This window comes from Sebastes fasciatus, chromosome 2 (assembly GCF_043250625.1).
Source record: "Sebastes fasciatus isolate fSebFas1 chromosome 2, fSebFas1.pri, whole genome shotgun sequence".
NCBI classification, from domain to species: domain Eukaryota; kingdom Metazoa; phylum Chordata; class Actinopteri; order Perciformes; family Sebastidae; genus Sebastes; species Sebastes fasciatus.
This window is the reverse complement of record NC_133796.1, coordinates 18854122-18876937: the sequence shown is the minus strand read 5'-3', so window position 1 is coordinate 18876937 and position 22816 is coordinate 18854122. Positions and strand designations below refer to the sequence as shown.

Sequence of the window (22816 nt, the reverse complement as noted above, 5' to 3'; positions counted from 1 at the left end):
AGTTTTCTCTTCAAACTGCGTTTTTATTTACTTTGAAATCAACTTGCATTTATAATGATATGAAAAAACTCAATTAAATATAATTTCTACCTGAGTGAAGATAAAAAGATACATGAAGTCGTCTCTCGATTGCTCCTGCCTGGCCGGCGGGGTGAAAGTTGAGAGTTCATCAACAGCATCCGACAACAGAAGACACGTGCGGGTTAAAACAGTCGTAAGTCTAATAAAGTAAGTTTACTGAAGTGCATGTAACGTTACATATCCTTAAACAAGGAACATTGAAGCTCAGTGATGGTTTGTTAGCGTGCTAGAAACGACTCCAGTGTTAACTTGCATTACTTTAGCTAGAACATGCTAACATGTGGCTAGTTGATGTTAGCTGTAAAGCATGTCATGTTTGTTAAATGAATGAGTATTTGCTTTTAACTTTTACCTTTATCCCTTGTTGAACATGTGAGATGTTTGGAGCTCAGGAAGATATACATTACTAGAATGAGAACAAGATATTGATACCTAAAATAAGATACATATCTTTTGCTCAAAGTCTTTTTATTGGTATTCTGTACAAAATCCAATAAATAATTGTATAAACAAATTATACCCCCCCATCCCTATAACAATATTACTGCACCATTAAATAAGCAGAGTTAATTTCATAAACAATTACATTTATACATATAAATGAATTAAATCCGATAGAAACATAAAATGAAACATATACCAAACAAAAAAACAAAAAAAACTTAAAAGAAATAAAAACAAAAAAAAAGAATAAAAAAAGGAAAGGACCAAAAAAAACAGAAAAATAAATAAATTAAAAATAATAATAATAAATACATTTAAAAAATAAATTAAAACAACTAAGTATAAGTTGTGAATTATATGTAATATGGGGTCAGCAGTTTAAAACTTCAATGTCAATGGTATCCATTTTTTCTATATAGATTAAAAAAGGTCTCCATATAGTATAACATTTCTGAGCACACCCTCTTGTAGTATAGCGAATCCTCTCTTCTAAAATAAGATACATATCTGGGTATTTCTGGTTACTTTAGTGCGTGAAACAACCTGCCTGGTGACCTGTCACTGTCTCTATTTCCTCAGGCTTCATTACTCCATGTGTTTGTGTGTTTGTTTTCTTGATTGTGTCTTTGGTTTCATGTGTGATGCATGTGGACTGTTTACTGTCCTGGGTAGGTGGGTGTTTGCACATGCATTATAAAGTAAGAACCACCAGTTCCCATGGTCATATAAGATAAATATAGATTCCCTTACTCTCTTCTCTAGTCTTACCCATGTAGTTTATCACTGTTAAAGGTCCCATATCATGCTCATTTTCAGGTTCATACTTGTATTTTGTGTTTCTACTAGAACATGTTTACATGCTGTAATGTTAAAAAAAACAACTTTATTTTTCTCATACTGTCAGCCTGAATATGCCTGTATTTACTCTCTGTTTGAAACGCTCCGTTTTAGCACATTTTGACGGAATTGCAACAGAATTGCATTGCTAGGCAACAGCTTGGGTCCATGTGTACTTCCTGTCAGCTGATGACATTCACATAAACTGCAACCAGGAATAAACTGGAACACATTGAGAATGTTTACGTTTAAAATTGTGTCAAGGGTCTAAATATTGTATATTCGTGACATCACGAATGGGCAGAAATCCTGACAGCTTGTTTCAAATACAGAGTTTCTGAATACGGGCTGTGTGTATTTCTCTGTGGATTGAGTGTTTCCATACTTTCACAGTATTTATATAGGACTTAAACCTGCTTTATCATTAAAAAACATCAAAATCTCACTTTTTTATAATATGGGACCTTTAAATGAAATTAATACTTGTTACCTTCCATTAAACATATTCACCTTTGCCTCTACTATGTTGTGTTCCCTCCTTCTGGCCCTGCCTCCTCTTCTCATCCTTTCTCCTCAGGCTCTGTGCAGCAGCATCATCGGCTGCAGCGATGGCTGCCATCTACTCAGGTATCCATCTGAAACTGAAGAGTCATCAGACTCCGTGGGAGGACAAGTTAAAGCTGGCACGTTTTGCCTGGGTCTCGTCTCAGTGCCTGCTGCCCAACAAGGAGCAGGTAAGAGCTGAAGTTGTGTTACAAGATGTTTATGTCTTCATAGAATAATGATTAACCTTTTTGCCTGGAACCACGAGTAGTTGTAGTTCTTTTGTATTAAGCGTGAGAAGTGCCTACTTTAGCTTTTCTTCTGAGGTGAATACATTTCATTTTATAACCTAAATCAAGGATGTGTTATCTATGAAGACCAATACCATTGTCTGTACTTAACTTGCAGACAAAAGTCTTGTTGGTTATGTCATTAATATTGTCTGTAGATATTTTGTGTCCTACCAGCCTGCTCTCATTCCCAGGATCAAATACCGTCGCTTTGTCACGGCCGTCGACGTTAGATACCGACGCTTAAGGCATCCTTTAGTGTGGCCAACAAACACAAGGCTTTCATCAAGGAGACCGCTGTTCGTGTCCCGTGTGTCACGTTACAATCAGCTGTTCTTTCGTTTCCCATGTTCACAACGTCAAATCATATTTTCACTGTACAAAAGTAGTAGTTTTAAGCCCAACCATGTAGTTTTTTCCCTAAACTCTAGTTGTTCTATTGCCTGAATCTAAGCAAGTGTTTTTGTTTACTTCACAACATTAAGCACGTGTTTACTGCGACCAAAAAGTGACGCCGAGTGGTCGGACAAAGCGGCAGTATATGACGAGTTGGGATGAGAACGCGTTGGTCCTACACCTTTTTCTTCCCAAATAAAGTTTTTTTTCATTATTAGTTTTAGGACAGTGTTGCAGTGGGAAATCTTTTTAGGATGTTTTTTTTAGATGTACCTCACAGACTTGGATTTGGATTGGCATCAATCTTAGTGCATAATGTTACTTGAAATTTTTAGACTAAACTTATACTTAAGGATTTGTAACGGTGTTGTCTTTTCCACCTGTTGATTGTTGTTCATTCATTTGGCAAGTCTATGACAAAAATCTCTGTCATTTCTGGAATAGTTGAAAAAAAGATTGTCTGTTTGAATGAATTCAAAAGCAGCATATAATGTCTACCATCTATTTGTGCATGTCTGTCCTCACCCCTTTTCCTCTGTAGGTGCTGTTGGACTGGTGCACTCATGCTCTGACAGGCCGGTACAATCAGAAGGTGGAGTTTTCTCAGGACGTTCTGGAAGGACTGTGGTGTTATCTTGACGATCTGCTTCACAGTCAGAAGCTCCGCTCTCTTCTCAAGCAGGGAAAGACCATCAGCCTGAGGCTCAACATGGCACAGGTGTGCTAAAAAACTTCAATAAGAACACCACCACAAATCTAGAGTGGCGTTTGTAATGGTTTAACTGACACCTCTTTTCTCTGATTGCCTCCAGCTGCTGCTTGACCGTCTCCAGGAGTGTGCACGTGTTGGCTCTAAGTCTCCAGTGTGTGTGTCCACGATACTGAGTGTGTGTCAGGGCCTTCTCTCTTCTCCTGCACTCTCATCTGTCTTCACCACCAAGTATGAACTCATTGTTGATCTCGTGGCTAAGCTCTGCTCTCTGGCCTGCCGTGAGCTACAACAGCCATTGCTCACAGAGCCCCTGACGACTGAGTCCGTCACATGTCAAGATGAGGTGATGACCGAGTGTCTTCAAACTACTAGCAATTTGGACAGTTCCCAAATTGAGCCGAATATCACTGAAAATCCTCCTGATCAGCCAAAGTTGGATGTTAATAAATCTCCTATAAAGCCAAAGGAAAACCTCCGAGCAGCTAATTTGTTTGAGGTGTTGCTTCAGGCGCTGTCATGTTATTTGTCAGTTCAGCGGCAACAAGCGAATCCTAACAGGGTCTTTACTATGGTAACCAACCAGCTGCTCCAACCTTTAGTGCTACTCAGACACCTGCTGACCTCTGGGGAATTTGCACCCTCTCACACACATCTGCACCTCCGTCAGCAGCTGTCCAGAGACATCCGCATCAAGATAGACTCCATCCTCCAGTGTGCTTTGTTCCCCTCTGAGCACCTGACCGCCTACAAGGAGGAGCTCCTTCCTTCTAAAGAGGATTCTGGGAAACGTGGTCCTGGAGGGGCAAAAGGCCCTTTGAAGCCGGTCAGTGCCATACTTTCCAAACTGAGTGCTCAGGGCTGCTGTGAGCCGCCCCTACACTACACTGTGAAGTCCAACACGTTGCCTCTGCTGTTTAAGTTCTTTCTGGAAAGCTACGGAAAAGGGAGAGGACAAAGTGAGGAAGTGCACAAGATGCTGTGTTTCTATTTCCTCACCAGATTGGTCCCGGCCTTGGACGTATGTCTTGATGGACACTCGCTCTCACCTGCCGAAGCGGCCCAGCCAGTCTCAGTGTCCCCTGGGCAGAAGTCTCCCCCAGCCTCCCTCTGTTCCCCAGAGAGCTGGAGCCTGGCTCTGCTGGCTGTGGAGTCCCTGCTGAACTCGACTCTATCAGCTGATATTTACAACGTAGCAGCAGACAGGATCAGACATGAAGAGGTCCAACTCAAATTTTATAGAGCTCTGGGACAAATGCTCTTTAACCAGGCCCGGCCAAGGTAAAACAAAATACCCCTTGGTATATTTTACATTGTCTGTTTAAGGTTTTTTACATTCAGAATAATTAAAGGGGACCTATTATGCTTTTTTTGCTTTTTCCCTTTCCTTTAATGCATAATATAGTTTTTTGTGCATGTAAGCGGTCTGCAAAGTTACAAAGCCCAAAATCCACGTCAAAGGGAGTTACTCCTCCACAGAAACACTGCTCCTGAACTGCCTGAAACGCCTCGCTTGAAGTCCTGCCTTTTCTTCCTTAAAGTTGTGATGTCACCAATTAACACATTTTGCCTAGCGGCTAGTTTGGTACGCCCTCAAACAAAGTTAGTTAGAGTGAAGCTGGAGCGGAATCCAAAGAGTTTGGTTCGGTTGACTAATCACAACAGTGGGCCAGCTGACCAATCAGAGCAGACTAGGCTTTTCGGGCAGGAGCTCAAACAGAGCGTTTCAAACAGAGGGTGATAAGAAGTGCTGCAGCACAGCCGGTATGAGAAAAGTGAAGCATTTTTTGAACATTAAAGCATGTAAACATGTTCTAGTAGAAACACAAAATACAAGTACGAACCTGAAAATGAGCATAATAGGTCCTCTTTAAAGGCTTTTTTTGTGTAACCTTTTTCTTGGTCATGCAGTGAAAATGTTTCCTGTCTTGTCCTTCAGCATCCCAGCATGGTACCGCTGTTTAAAGGTGCTGTTGAGTCTCAACCATCTGATTCTTGAACCAGACCTGGACCAGCTGTTATCTTCAGCCTGGGTTAATTCTGAATGCATGGAAGCACGAGTGCAACGAGCCAGACAGGTCTGGATTTGAATCTTAAATTGCACTTTGTATTAAAAAAAAAAAAATTATATACTTTGCAAATGCAGAATTTAAAGTAGTTCTGACTGAGACCAAATGTTTGTTTCCCAACAGCTCATGGTGTGCAGTCTCCTCCAAACGTACACTAAGCTCCGTCAGCTGCCCCGCCTCTTCTCTGACCTTCTGTCTGTGATCTGTCAACCAGCGCTGGACAACCTCCGACCTCCTCTGCTGTCCGAGGGCATCTCCGCCTCGCTCAGGACTTGTCTTCTGGACACTCCCTCTTCCCAGGGCCTAGAGATCTGCTCATCAGTGTTGGAAAGCATCAGGATATACATACTACCTGACCTGGTGCAGGAGGAGAGAGAATCAGAGAAGATGGAGATGGATGGAGGAGGAGATAATAAAGGGGGGAGAGAAGATGCATCTCTGAAGCTGTTCTCACTCAGCCAGCTGCTTCATGTAGTTTTGTTTAGTCTGAAGACTCTAGACAATACCTCTCCTCTTCCCACAGTCAGGCAGAGTCACAGTTTGATGGAGGAGATGCAACAGGTCGTCAAGGAGTTACTGCTTCTGTTATCAACAGAAAAGAAGGCCGTAAAAGCAAAATCTCAAAGGACGCCAAGGAAAGGCAAAAAGAATTTGGACCACGAAGAGTCAGAGAAGGTCTCAGAGTCTAAAATGGGAGCACCGTGGGAACAGAAGACCCAGGAGGCCACTCTCCTCCTCAGATACACCTGGGTGGAAGTCGACACGCTCTTTAATATCCACTGCAGCAAATACACATCTCTTGACTCAGCCCAGACAGCAGCTGCAAGTGAGACTGAAGAGTGTACTCCAGTCTTAACCCACATAGAAAGTCTCCTATCTGGTGAGATCGTTCCAGCTCTTCTGCAGCCGTCCTGCAGCCCCATGAGCCGTTTGCTGCTCAAACTCCTCACTTTGCAACAGATGAAGAAAGTTTTGTTAGACACCTCCTTACTTTCTGAACCCAGCACGGCAGCACTGCTAAACAGAGCAGCCCAGTTTATTTTAGCTAAATCAGAGGTGAGTCTGGATGGAGAGCAGGTATGGGACGGGCAGATTGCGAGCGTGAACGCCAGCTCCTACCTCGCAGCACACTGGTATCTTGTCACATCCAATTTGCCTCTGATTGCTCCCTACCTGAGCGGAGGAGATGTGGGCTGTGTAGCAGATGTGCTCATCAGTTCACTCCTCAGCAGACAGACCGACGGAGGAATGGACCGGCCGCCCGGCTGTCTGACTGTCTCTCTCATCTCTTCACAGCTTCTCCAAAGCCCCGTTCTTGCTGAGTTGCCTTCACTGTTCTCTGCCACAGTTTGTTCCCTCACACAAAGGATTGTCAGTGTTCTCAAGGCAGCTCATGTACCCAAGGTTTGTCCTACGTTCCTGAAGTTTCAGGAGAAAGGAATTGAGAGAGATGCCAGCCAGCCTCCTCTGTCCACACAAAAAGAGGCTATAGTTGAGGATATATTGACGTCCTCAAAGACTGGAGAGGTGTCTGTATCGCTGACTGACACACAGATTAAAGGAGCTGGTAGACTTACTCCAAATATTAAAAAACCTAAACCCAGATGGGATGAACTCTGAGGATTTCTCCTCTCTTTTCCTCCTCCTCTTCTTCATGCTCACCTCAACCTCCAGCCAGGTGGCTGTAGACCCTCCTGAATCTGGAGACGATGCTCTCTTCCTGGTGAAGCTGCTCAGGCTGCTGACCTGTCTCCTGGAGGGTAGAAACTTCCAAAGTGTTTTGAAACTCACCCACGGTGGTACTCTGCTACAGGCCTGTGTGTCCTCTCTCCTCTGGCGCAGCAACAACGGAGGATTTGGAGCCACAAGCAGCTCTGATTGGTTGGATTTAATCAAAGCATCGCAGGGCTTCATCAAGTCCTTTGTCCAGCTGATTATAATAAGAAACAGCAGCGTCCGACTCAACCTAGACCAGTTTGCCTCCTATCTTACCAGTAAGGAGATGGCAAGCACGCAAATTGTGGCGCCCGGTTCAGCAGCTGTGTCAGGCAAACCAGATCCAGGATCGTCCATTTTGTCGTTCATCTCCTGCTGGCATCGCTGACCTCTTTCTCCCAGGCAATGACCTCCAACCTGGGGAGGAGTAAACCAATGGATCAAACGTTGACTCAGATGCTCACAAGAACGACTGCTTCACTGGGACCAGCTGTTGAGTCCGTCCTAAAGCCCCAAACTGTCAGTCAGTCAGTCGTCCAACTAGCCAGCATCCTCGGTCAAGCCTTCGTAGTAGAAGTTGTTACCGTCATGCTGCAGTGTGAGCTCTCCTCACTGTCAGTGGAGGATGAGAACAAGCAGCTCAGCCTGAGTCATATGAGCCTCTATCAGGGCTTCTGCCAGCAGATCCTCAAAGAAATAAATTGTGTCCAAAGGCCGTTGGACTTCTTGGTTTCCTGTCTCCATTTCCTGTCCGCGTTCTACAAAGCAGTGGAGAAGACGAGAGGAGAGAGGGAGGAGGAGAGGAAGGGAGGAAAGGAGTTGGATGAGCTGTACATGCAGATACTGCAGAGTGTGCACAGACTGCTGACAGGTACACGGACACTAATGAAGAACAAACATATCATTTACCTGTGCAATCAGTCAGTATTTTTCTTTCATCAATAACCTCTGGATATCGCACATATTGACATGAGTTTATTTCATTTAGTTTATTCCATTTTTTATTCAGATAAGAAGTGTTTGTGTATAAATAGCCTATTTGCAGAGTTATTTTGAAAGGAGACATAATATTTCACAAAGAAACACTAAAATGTGGTCAGCTTTATACTGTATATTGCAATATTTTGCCCCCTCATGTTTATAAATGGGCACATTAGAAACCCCTCTCAATATAATGCAGTCGAGTGCAACATCACTCATTTGTTAAAGGTGAAATGTGTGTCAAAATACCATTTTGAATTAATATTGTCGTGCTGTAGAGATATCTTGGCCTACACATCATATTTTACAGACTTAAGAAAACATCTTTGTTTGGTACAGATCCCCACAAAAAGCACACCATAATCATTTGAATATGTTTTTTTAATGAAAATGAGAATAATTATGTAAAAATTATCATTACCTCTAATATCACAATTACAATATTAGTCAAAATAATCATAATTACATATTTGTTTTTTAAATCGTTCACCCCTATTCTCTGACGGTGTCAATCAAAACAGTAGTTGACACACTTATTTGTTGATCTGACTGGATGAAGTTTTGTATTTCAGTCACACTTCATTATCCTGAATGTGACACATTTTCACTTTCAGCTTCTTGGCTGTCTGCCGATGATGTTTGTGAGCTGGAGCCAGCTGTGCAGCAGCTGCTGCGCCACCTGGTGGAGAGAAGTACTTCGGGTCGGTTCAACCTGCTGCTTCTGCTGTTCAGAGAGGGACTGGACACGGGCAAGCTGAGGGCAGGAAACTACAGGGTGAGGATCAATCATGATAACTTGTACAGCTTTTGATTTTTAAATATCCCAGAAACTGATTACATTTTGTGTAATTTCATCTTTTTCAGGGATGTTATTACTGTGTTTTACATGAAAAACTCTTGCTTGATGGGAGGGAGATTATGCCTTATTTTTCGTTCACATGAATCATGTTTGCTGTGACATTAAATATCTAGTAAATGAACGGTTTCCTCACCCTCCCTCTTCTTCTACTGTTCTCCAGGAGGTGCTATCTGCAGTAATCATCATTAAGCTGCTGTCCTGTTGTCAGTTACCTGATCCCTGTACTAAAGCTCTGTGGCTCATTGCACCACAGATTATATCAGCTATGGTGGTGAGAAAAAAAACACACACACACACACACACACACATACAGTCATATGTCACAAACACATGAAAGCATTTGCTTCACACATATGCACATGTCCTACTCATAGTCAGACAAGCACACATACATACATACATATAAACAAAGATTTGTGAATTTTGTTGTTAGGTTCAGGAGTTGTTTGAGCTTATACTGACCTTATACTGTACATGCTGAATGTTTAAAATGTTTGAAAGTGGCGTTGAACATGTCCAAACCCCAGGAGTGGTGAACGGTATTTGAGGATGAGAAGGAAATTATTATTTTATGGTTGCAGTTTCTCTGCCAACCTGACAGGAGGAGCTGCCCTCTCATCTAAAATGAGTTAAACAGTATTGTGTTAGTACGTGTGTGATGTTGCGCTGTCTAAACGCTTTTCTCCCAAAGAAAGACCTCTTAGTTACATACAGTATCTACTTTAAAATCACTGGAATGAGTAGTTAGCTGTTGTAAAACACAGCTTTCTGAAGTTGGATCTGTGTTTGTTTTTAATCAGAGAAAATTGATTAAATTGACTTCGTGATAGTGCACTTGCCGGATAGAAGTATTCCTTAGTGCCACTGAGATGGCTGCCGTTACAATTTTATAATCTTGTGATTCAAATATTTCTATTATTGTAGACAAAGGGAAAGTCATAAAACATGAATTGTCAGCATGACTTTCAGAGAAATGTCAAGACAAGCAGGGGGACGGTATTTTACAGTATGTCTTTTGGCCTTACATCAGTAATCGTTTTAGTGACAGTGTGCTGTAAGTACATGTGACAGCCGTCTTGAGTGAATCAGCAGCCAAAATGACAATCACCGTCTGCTGATTTCTGTCGTAGTGCCTGTTCATTGTCATTTCCACTGAGGCTGTTTTTGGTCAATGTGTTTTCCATCAGGCCCGCTGCTGGGTGGAGCAGACAGACAACACCGCAATCTGCTTAACCATAACGCACACACGCACACACGCACACACACACGCACACACACACGCACACACACACGCACACACACACACACACAGAGTACGTTAATATGCTAACCATGCTGTTCTGTCTCTGTTAGCCACACTCACTATGTCCATATGTCTGACATCTGTCTGATCTCTTGATTTCTTGCTCCCTCTTCTCTGTAGACAGTGTGAGAGAAGGCCCACTTAAATGTCTTCAATCATTTAAATTTAATGGCTGTTCAATATTCATGTTTTAAAAGCAGTAGAATATTTGTAAAAGTGTTTTTTTTTTGGCAACACACAGTTCTTGAACAGCTTGTCTTGGGTGAATATGGAATAGGGCAAAGTAGTGCAATATCCAAACTAGAAAAGTGCACTCAGTAGAGAACAGATCTCCGCCAGATGTGTAATGTTTGATAGAATGAATCAATACTACTGGACTTACCTTGGCGTGTATAATGGCTGAATTCCATTTAGCTGCTTCAGTTTCAAGGTCTTTGACTGGAACAGAGAAGAGAAGAGCTGCAACAATTAATCGCTTAATCGGCAACTATTTTGATGATCGATTAACTAGTTTGAGTAATTTTTAAAGAAAAAAAAAAGTCAAAATTCTCTGATTCCAGCTTCTTAAATGTGATTATTTTCTGGTTTCTTTACTCCTCTATGACACTAAACTGAATATCTTTGAGTTGTGGACAAAACAAGACATTTGAGGACGTCATCTTGGACTTTGAGAAACACGGATCCACATTTTTCACCATTTTCTGACATTTTATAGACCAAACAACTAATCGGTTAATTGCAGCCCTAGATCAGAGCCATCGTTTAAGTTATTAGTAGTAAGTTAGTAATTTATTAGTGTGCTTTTCCTGCTATGACAAGTCAAAATTTCTGCTGTGAAAAAGGCCTGTTGGTGTTGTCACTTTCTTAATTTCCATATTGAGTTTGGTATTAATTACTTTTAGAAAGCTTTAAAAAGTTATCAAAATCTCTGAAATGTTGCGTGCGTGTTTGTGTTTCTGAATATGTTTCTCTCTCTGACTCTTTCTGTGTTACAGTTCTTAGTGAAATCGTCCACTCAGGACGTCTCCCTGACGCTTCCCTTTACCGTTCCCACGGTGACGTCAATGACGTCACTGCTGCGCCAGGGTGAGGGGCTCATCACTAACCCTCATCATGTCATCGTGGTCCTTGGAGCGCTCCAGTCGGTGCCCCTCGACCACTTGACCCCTCCCGTCTACCAGTCGGCGTTCCTGGCTGTTCATGAGGCGCTGTTTGCCATCATCCAGTGTCATCCGCAGGTATGAAGAGGCAGATGGGTGGGGGTTAATGAAGGGAGTGAATGGGTGAGGAAGCAAACTTGGAGATGAATGAAAAAAGGAAGAAGTCATTTATTTGTATGACAATAACATCAAGGGTTTTTAAGTGTTGTTTTAAAAGATTAGATTAGATTAAAATCTGGGGTTTAATTTGCTTTCACCGCTACAAGATGTGGTAATTCATTCAAAGAAAAACAAGCGCGAATTCGCAAAAGCTGTGGCTACGTACGCGCATGCATCCACGCGTGCATGCATGGTTCATGAGTTATGGAAGAGGGCGTAGCTTAAGTATAAGGGGCGGGGTTTACCCACCCACAATAATGAAAGAGGAACTCTCTGCTGAGGCCAATAACTCCCACAAGTGTCTATGACAAAGGGCTCATGAGTGTGTCCATGGTACGTTTAGAAGTTATTCTCCTTTTTGTTAAGGACCGCTCTCACTGCCACATCCCCTTTTTTGCCAACACATGAACACAAACACACACCTTCGCACCCACACACTTGACCTACTTCCAAATTTCAGCCTCGTAGTGTGAAAACTATGGCCGCCAAAGGGTGAGGACATTTTTTGTGGACTGACAGAGTGAGCTATAGAATAAAAAAATGGGTGGTATAAACACATGCTGTGTAAACCAGACACGTAGCAACCAACACTTCTAGCGCAAAAGTGTGAGCAAGAAAACATAAAAAATACGCACCATGTAGCCATGAGTGTATTAGAGAGTATTACAGAGAGACTGTCAGTTTATTAAGTACATTTATCTAAAACCAATTTATTGTAATCCAACATCTTGCAATAAACCTTCATGAAGGCTGTAATGTTCAGGTTTTAGTTGAAACTGTTTCAGAGAGGTATTGATTCAACTGTATGGTCAGTTTGGCTGTAGTTAATTGTGATGCTGTTGAATTTTGCGGTGTCATACTGAGAGGTGTTTCTAATATTATGTCCAACCCATTTCCATTTCCATATATCGTTGAGGGTGGGCTGAATAACAGAAACACCTTTCTGTGTAATGCACCAATCAATCAAAGATAATGCAGTAAAAGACTGCTCTTTGTAGTACATAAAAGTATAACATTATTTTTTTTAGTTTAAAGGTTCATTATTGACATTTAAATGACGATTTCAGTTGTTTTACATAACATAAATTACGTACTTTAAGAATTACTAACCCCATTCTCGTGTAATGAAGGTCATTATAGCTCATGGCTGCTGGTTTGAAACCCTGTTTTAAAGAAAACGTGGTATCAAACTCAGCTGCTGAGCCCACAGGATGCCCCAGAGGAATGTCGCTTTTAAAGAAAAGGATATTGCAGCTCACCAGCGTCATGCTGCAGCTGCACGAAAACCTCATAACGTCCAAATTCCCAGCTTTTACTGGAAGTGTTTGCATGGCACCCAAAGTGGTGACAAAGAACATTTCTTCCTACAGAGAAACATTTTACTAGAAATGTAAAACATTTTAATGGGAATCCACATTCCAGCCCACACACAAACTTTTGTTTGGTTTACGCATTGCATGTTACAATAATGGTGTTAATGTGATAATGGTTTTTGTTGCTCGCTTTCTGAAATGTTGAGTTTTTTTTTTGTTCTGAAACAATCATATAGTGTGACTTGAAACGGGGCATCTGCATTGAATCAAACAGGGCAAGAACCAGCTAACCGATATCAGATGTTTGTGAGGACAAAACACAGCGGTAAAGGAGAGGAGAGGAGGGAGGTAAAACTGTGAGGAGGGAGGGAGAGTACATTTATAGGGGAGGAGAATAAAAAAGTGATAAAGAGATGAGAGAAGAAGCAGTAGGTGGAGAACAAAAGATGTGATTTGAATGCGGTGCACGAGGGAAGTTTGAGGAGAAAGTAGAAAAGAGGGGAGTGAGCCGGAGAAAGGAGGTGTGCTAGGACAGAGAGGAAGGAGGGAGGAGAGGAGAGGTAGGGGAGCTGGCATGCAGTGGTGGTTGGCATGGAGCTGGTTTAAGTCGATGGAAACCATTACCGAGCTCCAATTAGAGCTGGTGACATCATCTCCCCCTCGTTTATATTCTCTCTTTCTCTCTTCATCCTCCACTGTAGGCCGTGAATAGAGAACAGAGAGAGAGGTGTGGACAGAAATGCAAACGTAGCTCTTGTGGGAATCCAACTTTTCCCTCAGTCATTATTTGGACTGGAATGTTTATGGCTGCTCTGTGAGGACTCAAGCCATGAAAATGCTGCGATTTGCTGATGTTGCAAAGTTTTTGGGCTATACCATTAAGTGCAATTGCTCTGCATGTCTTGTGCACCATTTTCTACATATTTCCCTGTAATCCTGTCTACATATTTGGTGTTTTCTTTTTAAACAATCAAATCTCCACTAGAATTCAAAGGTCCCACATTGTAAAAAAGGGGGATTTTTGTGTCTTTTTTTTAATTATAAATCAGGATTAAGTGCTATATAAATACTGTGAAAGTATGGAAACGCTCAATCAGGCAGTTGGATTCATGTGAAAGTCTGTGACTATGCGGTAATACTGTGAAGTCAGCTGGATGCCCTCAAGAATAAATGTACCATCCCTCCATATAATTGAATATAGATGTTTTAAACATAAACAAAGTGGTTAGCTTTTACTTTTTAAGATTTTTTTTGTGGCATTTTTTGCCTTTTATTGATAGATGAAAGTGCCGAGGCAGGCTGGGAACGGGGCGGGGGAAGATTGTAAGAAATGTTGTTTTTGAGCTGTATGTAGTCTCTTCCTTGGTGTTTAATGATTGTATTTCCTGTCTGTTGTGTTTTATTTCTATTCAAACTGTAACTGGCGAGCTGTCTTGGCCCAGTTCTCCCTCTGAAAAAGAGATTATATCTCAAGGGATTTCCTGGTTAACTAAAATAAATTGAAAAAGCACTATGAGAGAAAACACTTGAGCATATTTACAGCTTTTAAACAGCGGAGTAAACTAACAGCTCTGTATGAGTGTCCATTTAGATTTATTCTATAAATGTTTTACTGTATAAATATATTGTTTGACTGTATATTTCTTGTGTGTCCAGGTGATGTTGAGCGCAGCCCCGTCATTCTTAAATGTCTTCTATCGTCTGGTGGCGTCCATCATGCAGGAAGGTCGGCAGAGAGGAGACAGTGACACAGGTAACACACACAGACTCTGACAAGAAGACTCGTTATATAACCGTAAAGGAAAAACATATCGGTTTTGGAGAGGAATACTCTAATTTTATCTGTGCAAATATTTTTTCGATTTAACCTACTTGGAAAAGCAGGTAGTTGTAGTTGTAGATAGCAACAGCAAAGTTCATAAACAGGAAAGTTCATAAAAGCCCTGGCGGGGTAAACTCTGATGTTCCAAACATAAGAGAAGATAAGAGAATTGTCAATAAATTGCCACTGTTTGATCCAGGTTTGGCTTGTGGTTTGGTGTCCTTCTGTCCTTTTAAATATAACAAGGAATGAGACAGCAGATTAGTAACAAATTGCACTGTGTAAATTAATTGGAAATACAGTTTGGTGCTTTGTTAAATTAAAAATTTTCTTTCCCTGTTACTGGAAGTTCCTGGAACTGGGAGGGAACTGGGACGTGTCGTTGCCGGACTCAAACTGTTGGCAGTTTCTGATATTCACTCAACAGCAGTAGCTTTCCAGAAATAGACAAATATTAAGACGTTCACAATCTTTTCAGTCTAAATCCACTGCAAACTGCAGACGTCTGTTGCAGAAATCTCCACTAAGTCAACACAGAAATTATTATTTACAAGCCAATCGGTCTCTTAGCAAGTTGAAGACGTTTTCTGTATGTGCAGCCTAATCTCTGCTCCTCTTGTAACCTCATTTCTAACTTAATTGTTTATCACATGTAAACAATTAACATGCGTTATGTTTTTAATGTCCAGAAGGTGACGTGTTTCTCCAGTGCTCCAGATTGGTAGAGAGGATGTACTCTCACATCGCTGCTACAGCTGAGAGCTTCACCACACTGTCGGCCTTCATGGTGGCTCAGTACGTCACAGAGCTGCAGAAGGTACACACACACACACACACACACACACACACACACACACACACACACACACACACACATACATGTATGTATGAATGAGGCAGCGGGATCTCAGCTGATCCTTTGATCCAGCCCAGTTTGTCTGGTGGTGCCCGTTGAGCTGGCGAGATTCAGCCGAGCAGAGTGGCGGAGACGCTGACGCTCAGAAGCAGTGGTGGGACGTATTTCCATTGGCCAGATAGTGAAGTTTCACAAATGTGAGTGAACGGGTTCAGGATTACTGTAACTCCATGTGCTGGAGTGAAGCTTTAGGCGGGATGTTCCCACAGAGCAGTGAGTCACGTCTGGTCTGTGAACGCGGCTCCTCTCTGCTACCAGACTGTATTTAACATGACGCCAACCCAACTCGGCAGTTTCCACACCGAGAGGAAGACATGAAGGTGTTCATCCAGACAGACAGTTGGACAGAGAGACAGACAGACAGAAGCAGTGAGGTGTTCGGGATCCTTTGAGCTCTGTGTGAGTCATCTAATAATCCTAAAATTGGATTTCTATTGTGCTTCTAATGGGGCTTTTCAGAGAGATGGACCTCTTTTGTAAGTCAGAGGTAATTTGTCCGTCTCCGTGTCAGAACTGTTTCTAATGGCTCTTAGCCTGAACTGACCTGTCTGTGCAGCAGCCAGGTGTTATTGGACCAGAGTGGAGCTGCAGCCAGAAAAACTGGAGTTTGTGGATTTAAGCATTTCATTTGAGTTTGACTTGCTGTTCTAAAACAAACCCTCCTCATGATGGACAGTTTAAAGAAAATGGATCAATCGATGCACCAGAACCAGAAATATTGTCATTTTTATTCCATGCATTCTTCATCCTTGTCGAAAACCAGGCGCCTGCATTATACACAATGTATCCTTGAGCTGCTAACCTCAATCAGACATGAGGAGCAAGCTACAGAGGTCTGGTAAACTTCACTTGTTTCCAACTCCACACCCCAGATTGTTATCATTTTCAGTCTTCAGCTCGAATAGTCCCGACAAACAAGAAACAGGTGTGTCATAGAACCAAAAACTAAGTAGCAATGCTGCAAAGTAATAGGAAAACAGACTTACAGTTCACAACCAAGACCTTCATCCATATACTGTATATAAGAAGTGGACATAGTCACCGTGACGTCACCCATTGGTTTGTGGACTGCCGTTTTGAAGCCTTGAGTTTGGCATTTTGGCCGTCGCCATCTTGGTATTTTGCAACCAGAAGTGACACGAGAGGGTGGAGCTAAGTACAACCGAACGCTGAATAAGACATTTTTAGGCGACCAAAACAGTTATAATTAACTTTCATGAACTGAAAACACACTGTGAAAGGGTTAAAGCTGTAAGATGAAAACACGGACAACTCCCAGACCGGACAACGTCGTGGTAGCAACCGGTCAATCACAAGGTAGCCACGCCCTAAAGCATACCCTGCTTTATGGTCTATTTGACTCTAAATGGGACCATCATTTACTAAATGAACATCATGCTGTATTGAAGAAGACTTGAAACTAGCGATTGAGACCATAAACTCATGTTTACAATGTTTTACTGAGGTAATAAATCAAGTGAGAAGTAGGGTCATTTTCTCATAGACTTCTATACAATCTGACTTCTTTTTGCAACCAGAGGAGTCACCCCCTGCTGGCTGTTAGAAAGAATGCAAGTTTAAGGCACTTCAGCCATTGGCTTCACTTCTCAGACCCGGAGGTTGCCCACTGCCTGCATCCTCAAGGAGGAGCTGGCAGTGGAGTTTTACCACAGAGGATTTCATGTACTGTATAACCAAAATGTATCATATATGCATTTAGCAAAGCAACTTCAAGTGTAAAAATAAAAGTCAAGCAAATGCAAAAGGAGTAAAGACTGGATGTGAGAGAAGACGATGACTCATCATCTTCCAGGTGCCTCCGAGTGCTGGTAGGACCTCAAACCCTAAACATAACTTTTGCTAGCAGCATGCTCCCGCTGGGCTCCTGTTCTCTTCAGGTATCATAGAATCCAGATCCAGGTATGATCACAACGCTAGGTTTTTGGACAGTCAGCGTAGGGCTGTGCGATATAGAGAAAATCAAATACCACAATATTTTTGACCAAATACCTTGATATTGATATTGCGACGATGTTAAAGGGTTGACTATTGGTGCTTTTACAAAATATTTACACAGCGAGATTTTTGATAAATAATCCTCAGTAATGTGGATATAATGACTAAGTGGGTAAAGGCAAATAATAAAACATTAGAACGGTCTGGTAAGTTCAGAAAACTATCACTTTACTGTAATGCAGCCTTTAAAACCCAGAAAAGACAACACTTACGCCATATTATTATCACTAAGACGGTATCTAGTCTCATATCACAATATAAGTTGGCGTACCACCAACTGTAATGTTGGCAGACTGATGCTCCACATGACATATGATAGGTTAGCTTTGTTAGAAAACCCACAAAAGGCTGTTCCCTTCATAATAGGAAGCCTGTAATCAGGTGAGTGAGGTTTTAACTAATCATTTAACAGGTACAGTCACCAGCACAGAGCGGGCGTCAACTTATTTAATGACGTATGTCAAACGTCTGAGGACACTGGTCCAGCCAACTGTACAAATAATGAGGTCATGGGTGTGTAACACCTGTGGGGGTATAAAGTAACACAGGGATGAATAACCAGACACTGTTGAATGGTCTAATGGGTTGTTCTGCAGGGTTCACTGAGCACAAAGGTGTAAATTGTCTATTGTGTGTGTACATGCACGTTCGTGTGTTGTTGGAGAAAGAGCAAAGCTGGGCGTTGTGTTGTTGCAGGGAGATATGAAGTGTGTGTGTCATTATCAGATCAGATGGAAAAAATAGTCCTCCCACTAGATAATGCGCCCATGTACAAGTATTTACATTTCAAGCTCTTCTTCAGATTAAGTCTTTTTATTACACGGCGTTGTTGAGTACTCAATTCTGATTGTTTAATCACAGTGTTCTGCGGTCTGTTATTTCTTTATAGCAGACCGTTGCTGTGTATAACAGACCGTTACTATGGGTGCATTGCTGATGTCGGACTCTGGTGGACCATTTTTGTGTCAAATCATTGATTTCTTAAGTAAGTAGTCGTGTAATAAGCGGGATAATGTACAGCTAGCGGGTCATTGTTGTGAAAGAAACCCCTTCAGGGCGACGAGAAACCCCTCCGCTTCGTGTCGGCTCGCTGTACATTATCCCTTACTTGTCTTTTACATGTTCTTCTGTCCAACCCCTAGTAGTACCGTGCATGTGCTTTTTGTTGGTCATTCTCAGATCTGAACCTCAACATGTTTTAAAACTGATACTGTCCACTTTTCAGTTCAGTTTCAGAGCAACAGTGACAAAAACAAGAAGAGTAAATGATGCTATAAAGTTAATGCCACACATCAGAAGGCTGAAAATAGACACAATGACAATAATGTTGTGATATTTTATCGATCATCTTCAGGACGTCCTTCTTTCTGAGGGTTTAAATCCAGGTTTTTTCCATCCATTTCCTCATAACCAACGAGGCTCCATTTGCCTCGTTGAATATTTGATGTTCCCGTTCCAAACAGGAGTAATTAATTGATCATCAGTCTCGTCCCTTTGGACTCCTGCTCTTAACATTTGCATTAACATTAACCAGGACAGATGATGTTGTCTGTCCTTTGATGCCACTCAAATTGAACCTTGTGGTTATGAAGCTGGATGAATATTCAACTATTGTGGCAGATAATGTGTGGCTTGATAGGTTTGCCTCAGGCTGTCCCTCAGGCTGTGTGCAGACGTCATGTTGCCAGTAATCAACTAAGAAAGAGAAATCCGATCTTGTTAAAGTGCAAGAGGAAACTGTGGAAGCAGAGATGAGTCGCAGTGTGTGTATGTGTGAAAGTCTGGTGTAACTAAGGCTATTGATGGTGAAACAAAAATATGATTTATGAAATAGATGTGAACATAGTTTGACCTCACATACATCTGGTTTACTTTTAAATTCCTGTTTTTTGTCTTATTGTCTCCTCTGCTCTCTGCTCCTCTTCATTTTCCTCTTCAGGTTACTCTGCGACCAGACGTTAAGCTGCATCTGACAGAGGGAATCTATCGGATACTGGACCTGTGTATGGAGCAGGATATCAAGTTCCTGACGGCCGGGCTGCAGATGGGAGTCAGAGAGGTGTTCAATGAGCTGTACGGCAGCTATACCCACTACCACAAAGCACAGAGGCAAGGAGAGGACAAGTACACCGTTTGAACTGTCACAACAAGCACTCTCAACCTTCAGTTTACATTCCAGTTTGATTCATTTTGAATAAATGTAAATTCTGCTTTTGAATGTTAAATCAGACATAACAGCTTGCGGGTACAGTCGATGTACACAGAGTGTAAACACAGATGTCACTAAGAATTTGTTTTTTCTTCTCAGACAGTTTTTTTTTGTTAAAATTAAGACATTTTACATACAAGGTTTTGCTTTGAATTCTGCACATACTATAATCAGTATGCTGCCAGCAACACAGCTGCATGCAAAAATCAAAAGGTTATTCATACCTATCTGAATATTTGAATAGATCAAGCTGGAAATAGTTAACAGGAGGCAAGCAGAATGGCTTCAACGTGGCCTTAGGTGTGTTTTTGATAATTAACAACAGTTTTACGCAGCCTGATAATCAGTAGCTGGTTAATATTTGTGTTCTGCAAACACAAAGCTCTCTACAGGCAGTTGGATTGGTTTGGTTACACCCTGAACCTTAAACATACAACACATGGCAGAATGAAGCAACAGTAGAGGAAGAATGACGTCTCACTGCAACCATAACACATGGTGTGAAATGCTGTTTATGATAGAATTTAAAGATGTTTTGTTTAATTTCATTGAATTGCTGAAGAAGAAAATTTGGATATGTGTGTAATTATACTTTGTCTTTTCTATATTGCTGTCAGTGCTTCGTTTTTTATAGCAAAATGTAATGATTTAACAGATAATCTTAAATACGATGCAGACTCAAGTCTGTTTATTTGTGTCGTTTTGTGCACAGTATTCTCATTTTATTAATACATATATATTTTGTGTGCATTTTTTGGCTTTATTTGATTGAGTAGAGGATCAGAGGAACTGTAAGGGCAGATTAGAGAGGTCAAAGCCGGATTCAAACCGGGGAAGTTGCAGGTACGTGGTGTCCGTCTTTTAGACTGCCAGGTCCACTGTGACAGCCCCGCGGTGTTGTCACAGTGGGGCTCTAATTTGTTGTTGTCCTGCTGAAATTTGACCAATGAATAAGGTCTCTCCTGTACTTCCAGGGCAGATGTTGAAACGTTTCCTACCGATAGTTTGGCTAACGTTTTAATGACCATTTAATTCAAATGTACAAGATTTCTGTTTTAATCTAAAAGCTGACTGCAGTTTGCTTATGATTATACTATTATACCATGAAAGATGATCATGAAATAAAAGCATGTTAATCTCATTTTAGAGTAACTCTTTACAGTCACTTAATTACAGTTAAGATGGCCAACAAGCTCACAGCCAAAGAGACGGACTTGTTGCCTCTCCTCTCTATTTCTGGAAGAGCTCATGAAAGCCAAACTAACCTCTTCAGGGGTAATTTGAGACCCCCGTAACAGTTCTTCAGGAGGCAAAGGGTGAAAGATAAAGACCTCTTTTACCTCCGTGCTGCAAAAACATCTGTTTCACTGCTTCCTCCTCCTCCACCTCTCTAAGTCCAGTTTGACTTGCATCCATCCATGCTCTAACACTACTGTAGGTAACATAAACACACCGAGTCTCTCTGCAGACCACCGTAGCGCGAGCAGCAATGAATACACGAGTGTGTGTGTTTGTGTGTGTAATCCTACTGGGACACTCTTTGGAGGCCTGGTACAAAGTGTGTATTGAGAGCATTTTTTAACTTAACCTGAGCCATTTTGCTCTCCAGTCAAAAATCACATTTTGTCACCGTTAAAATGAGAAATGTCAGAGGCAGAACATGAACAAGACCTTTCAGTTTAGCCGAAGGTGTTCCAGCTGAGCTCAATCTCAGAGAGAGCTGATCTGAGTGACTCAGACCACAGAAATATGGATGTGAACTGAGCCTTCAAGTGGTTCAACAGTGACAGCTTGACTTGTTCCAAATGTCTCAGAATATTTAAAGGTTTTCAGAAATGATCCATCCAAGTACAAGATGAGGCGACGCTCGATGCTTCCTTTTCTTTGTATCTGAAAGTTACGGGATTTTATGGAGGCCCATTTCCGCAGCTTTAATGGCCCCTAAGACCTTTTTGTTTTTTATACTCAATTACAAGTAAAAGTCCTGCATTCAAAATTTAATTTAAATGACCAGTGTGTAGCATTTAGGGGGATCTATTAGCAGAAATGTAATATAATATTAATAAGTGTGTTTTCTTTAGTGTATAATCACCTGAAAATAAGAGTCCTTGTGTTTTCATTAGCTTAGAATCAGCCGTTTATATCTACATAGGGAGCGGGTCCTCTCCATGGAGTCCACCATGTTGCAACGCCATGTTTCAACAGTAGCCCAGAACGGACAAACCTAACTTTGATAACATTTCCTACTTAGGACGGAGTCCATAACATTACTCGCTCCCGTCACCGCCGCTCTCACTCTCTTGCTTCACCACTCACTTGTCACAAACGCACTCACTCTACACACTGGCTCTGCTCCAAATGGCTCTAGAGAGGGCTATTTGTGTTTTCGCGTCAGCCACCGTATAGCTCTCCAACACGCTTGGCACACGGGAGAAGTTTCAATTGGTTGCAATCTGCAGCCTCACCACTAGGTACCGCTAGATCCAACACACTGCTCCTTTAAGTAAAAGTACAAAAGTATTATCAGCAAAATGTACTTAAGGTGTCAAAAAGATGACGTCAAAGCATTTTCACACCCACACAGCTCTTAATAAATAACGCCTAGCAATGTTTTTCAGCTTTGGCTGTGATTGCTGCATATTTAGTAATGACTGTTTGATATTAGAGAACAAAATACTTGAGGTTTAAAACCAAATTTTTAGGGGCTTTGAAGAACTTCTTCATTTACTTTTCGTAACTTCATTGTGATGTGTTCTCTTCCTCATGATTACGACAGACTATATCATAAACTGTGTTGTATGCCGTCTCATAATTATGACAAACTTTACCATAATCAAGACTTGTGATTCCTCACTGAAATGTTTACTCTGCAACAGCAACCACCGTTTAGAGTCTAGAAAATAACTGATGAAACGTCTAGAATCCAGACGTTTCATCATATTTATTCTTTAACTGGAGGCGTCTTTGCCTTTCACTGGTTTTATTGGAGGTCC

At 41.6% G+C, this 22816-nt stretch overlaps 1 protein-coding gene across 1 annotated transcript; it reads left to right on the top strand.

Moving 5' to 3' along the window:
* The first annotated feature begins 79 nt into the window (after positions 1-79).
* Positions 80-20963, top strand: urb2 (URB2 ribosome biogenesis homolog). Its single transcript, XM_074612717.1, is given in 14 exon segments — positions 80-228; positions 1940-2096; positions 3133-3309; positions 3404-4581; positions 5240-5378; positions 5493-6923; positions 6925-7444; positions 7447-7956; positions 8681-8841; positions 9086-9196; positions 11224-11466; positions 14517-14613; positions 15372-15499; positions 19554-20963. Coding segments are annotated over 14 exon segments (5166 nt in total). The 5' UTR covers positions 80-112; the 3' UTR covers positions 19752-20963.
* Positions 20964-22816: the final 1853 nt, after the last annotated feature.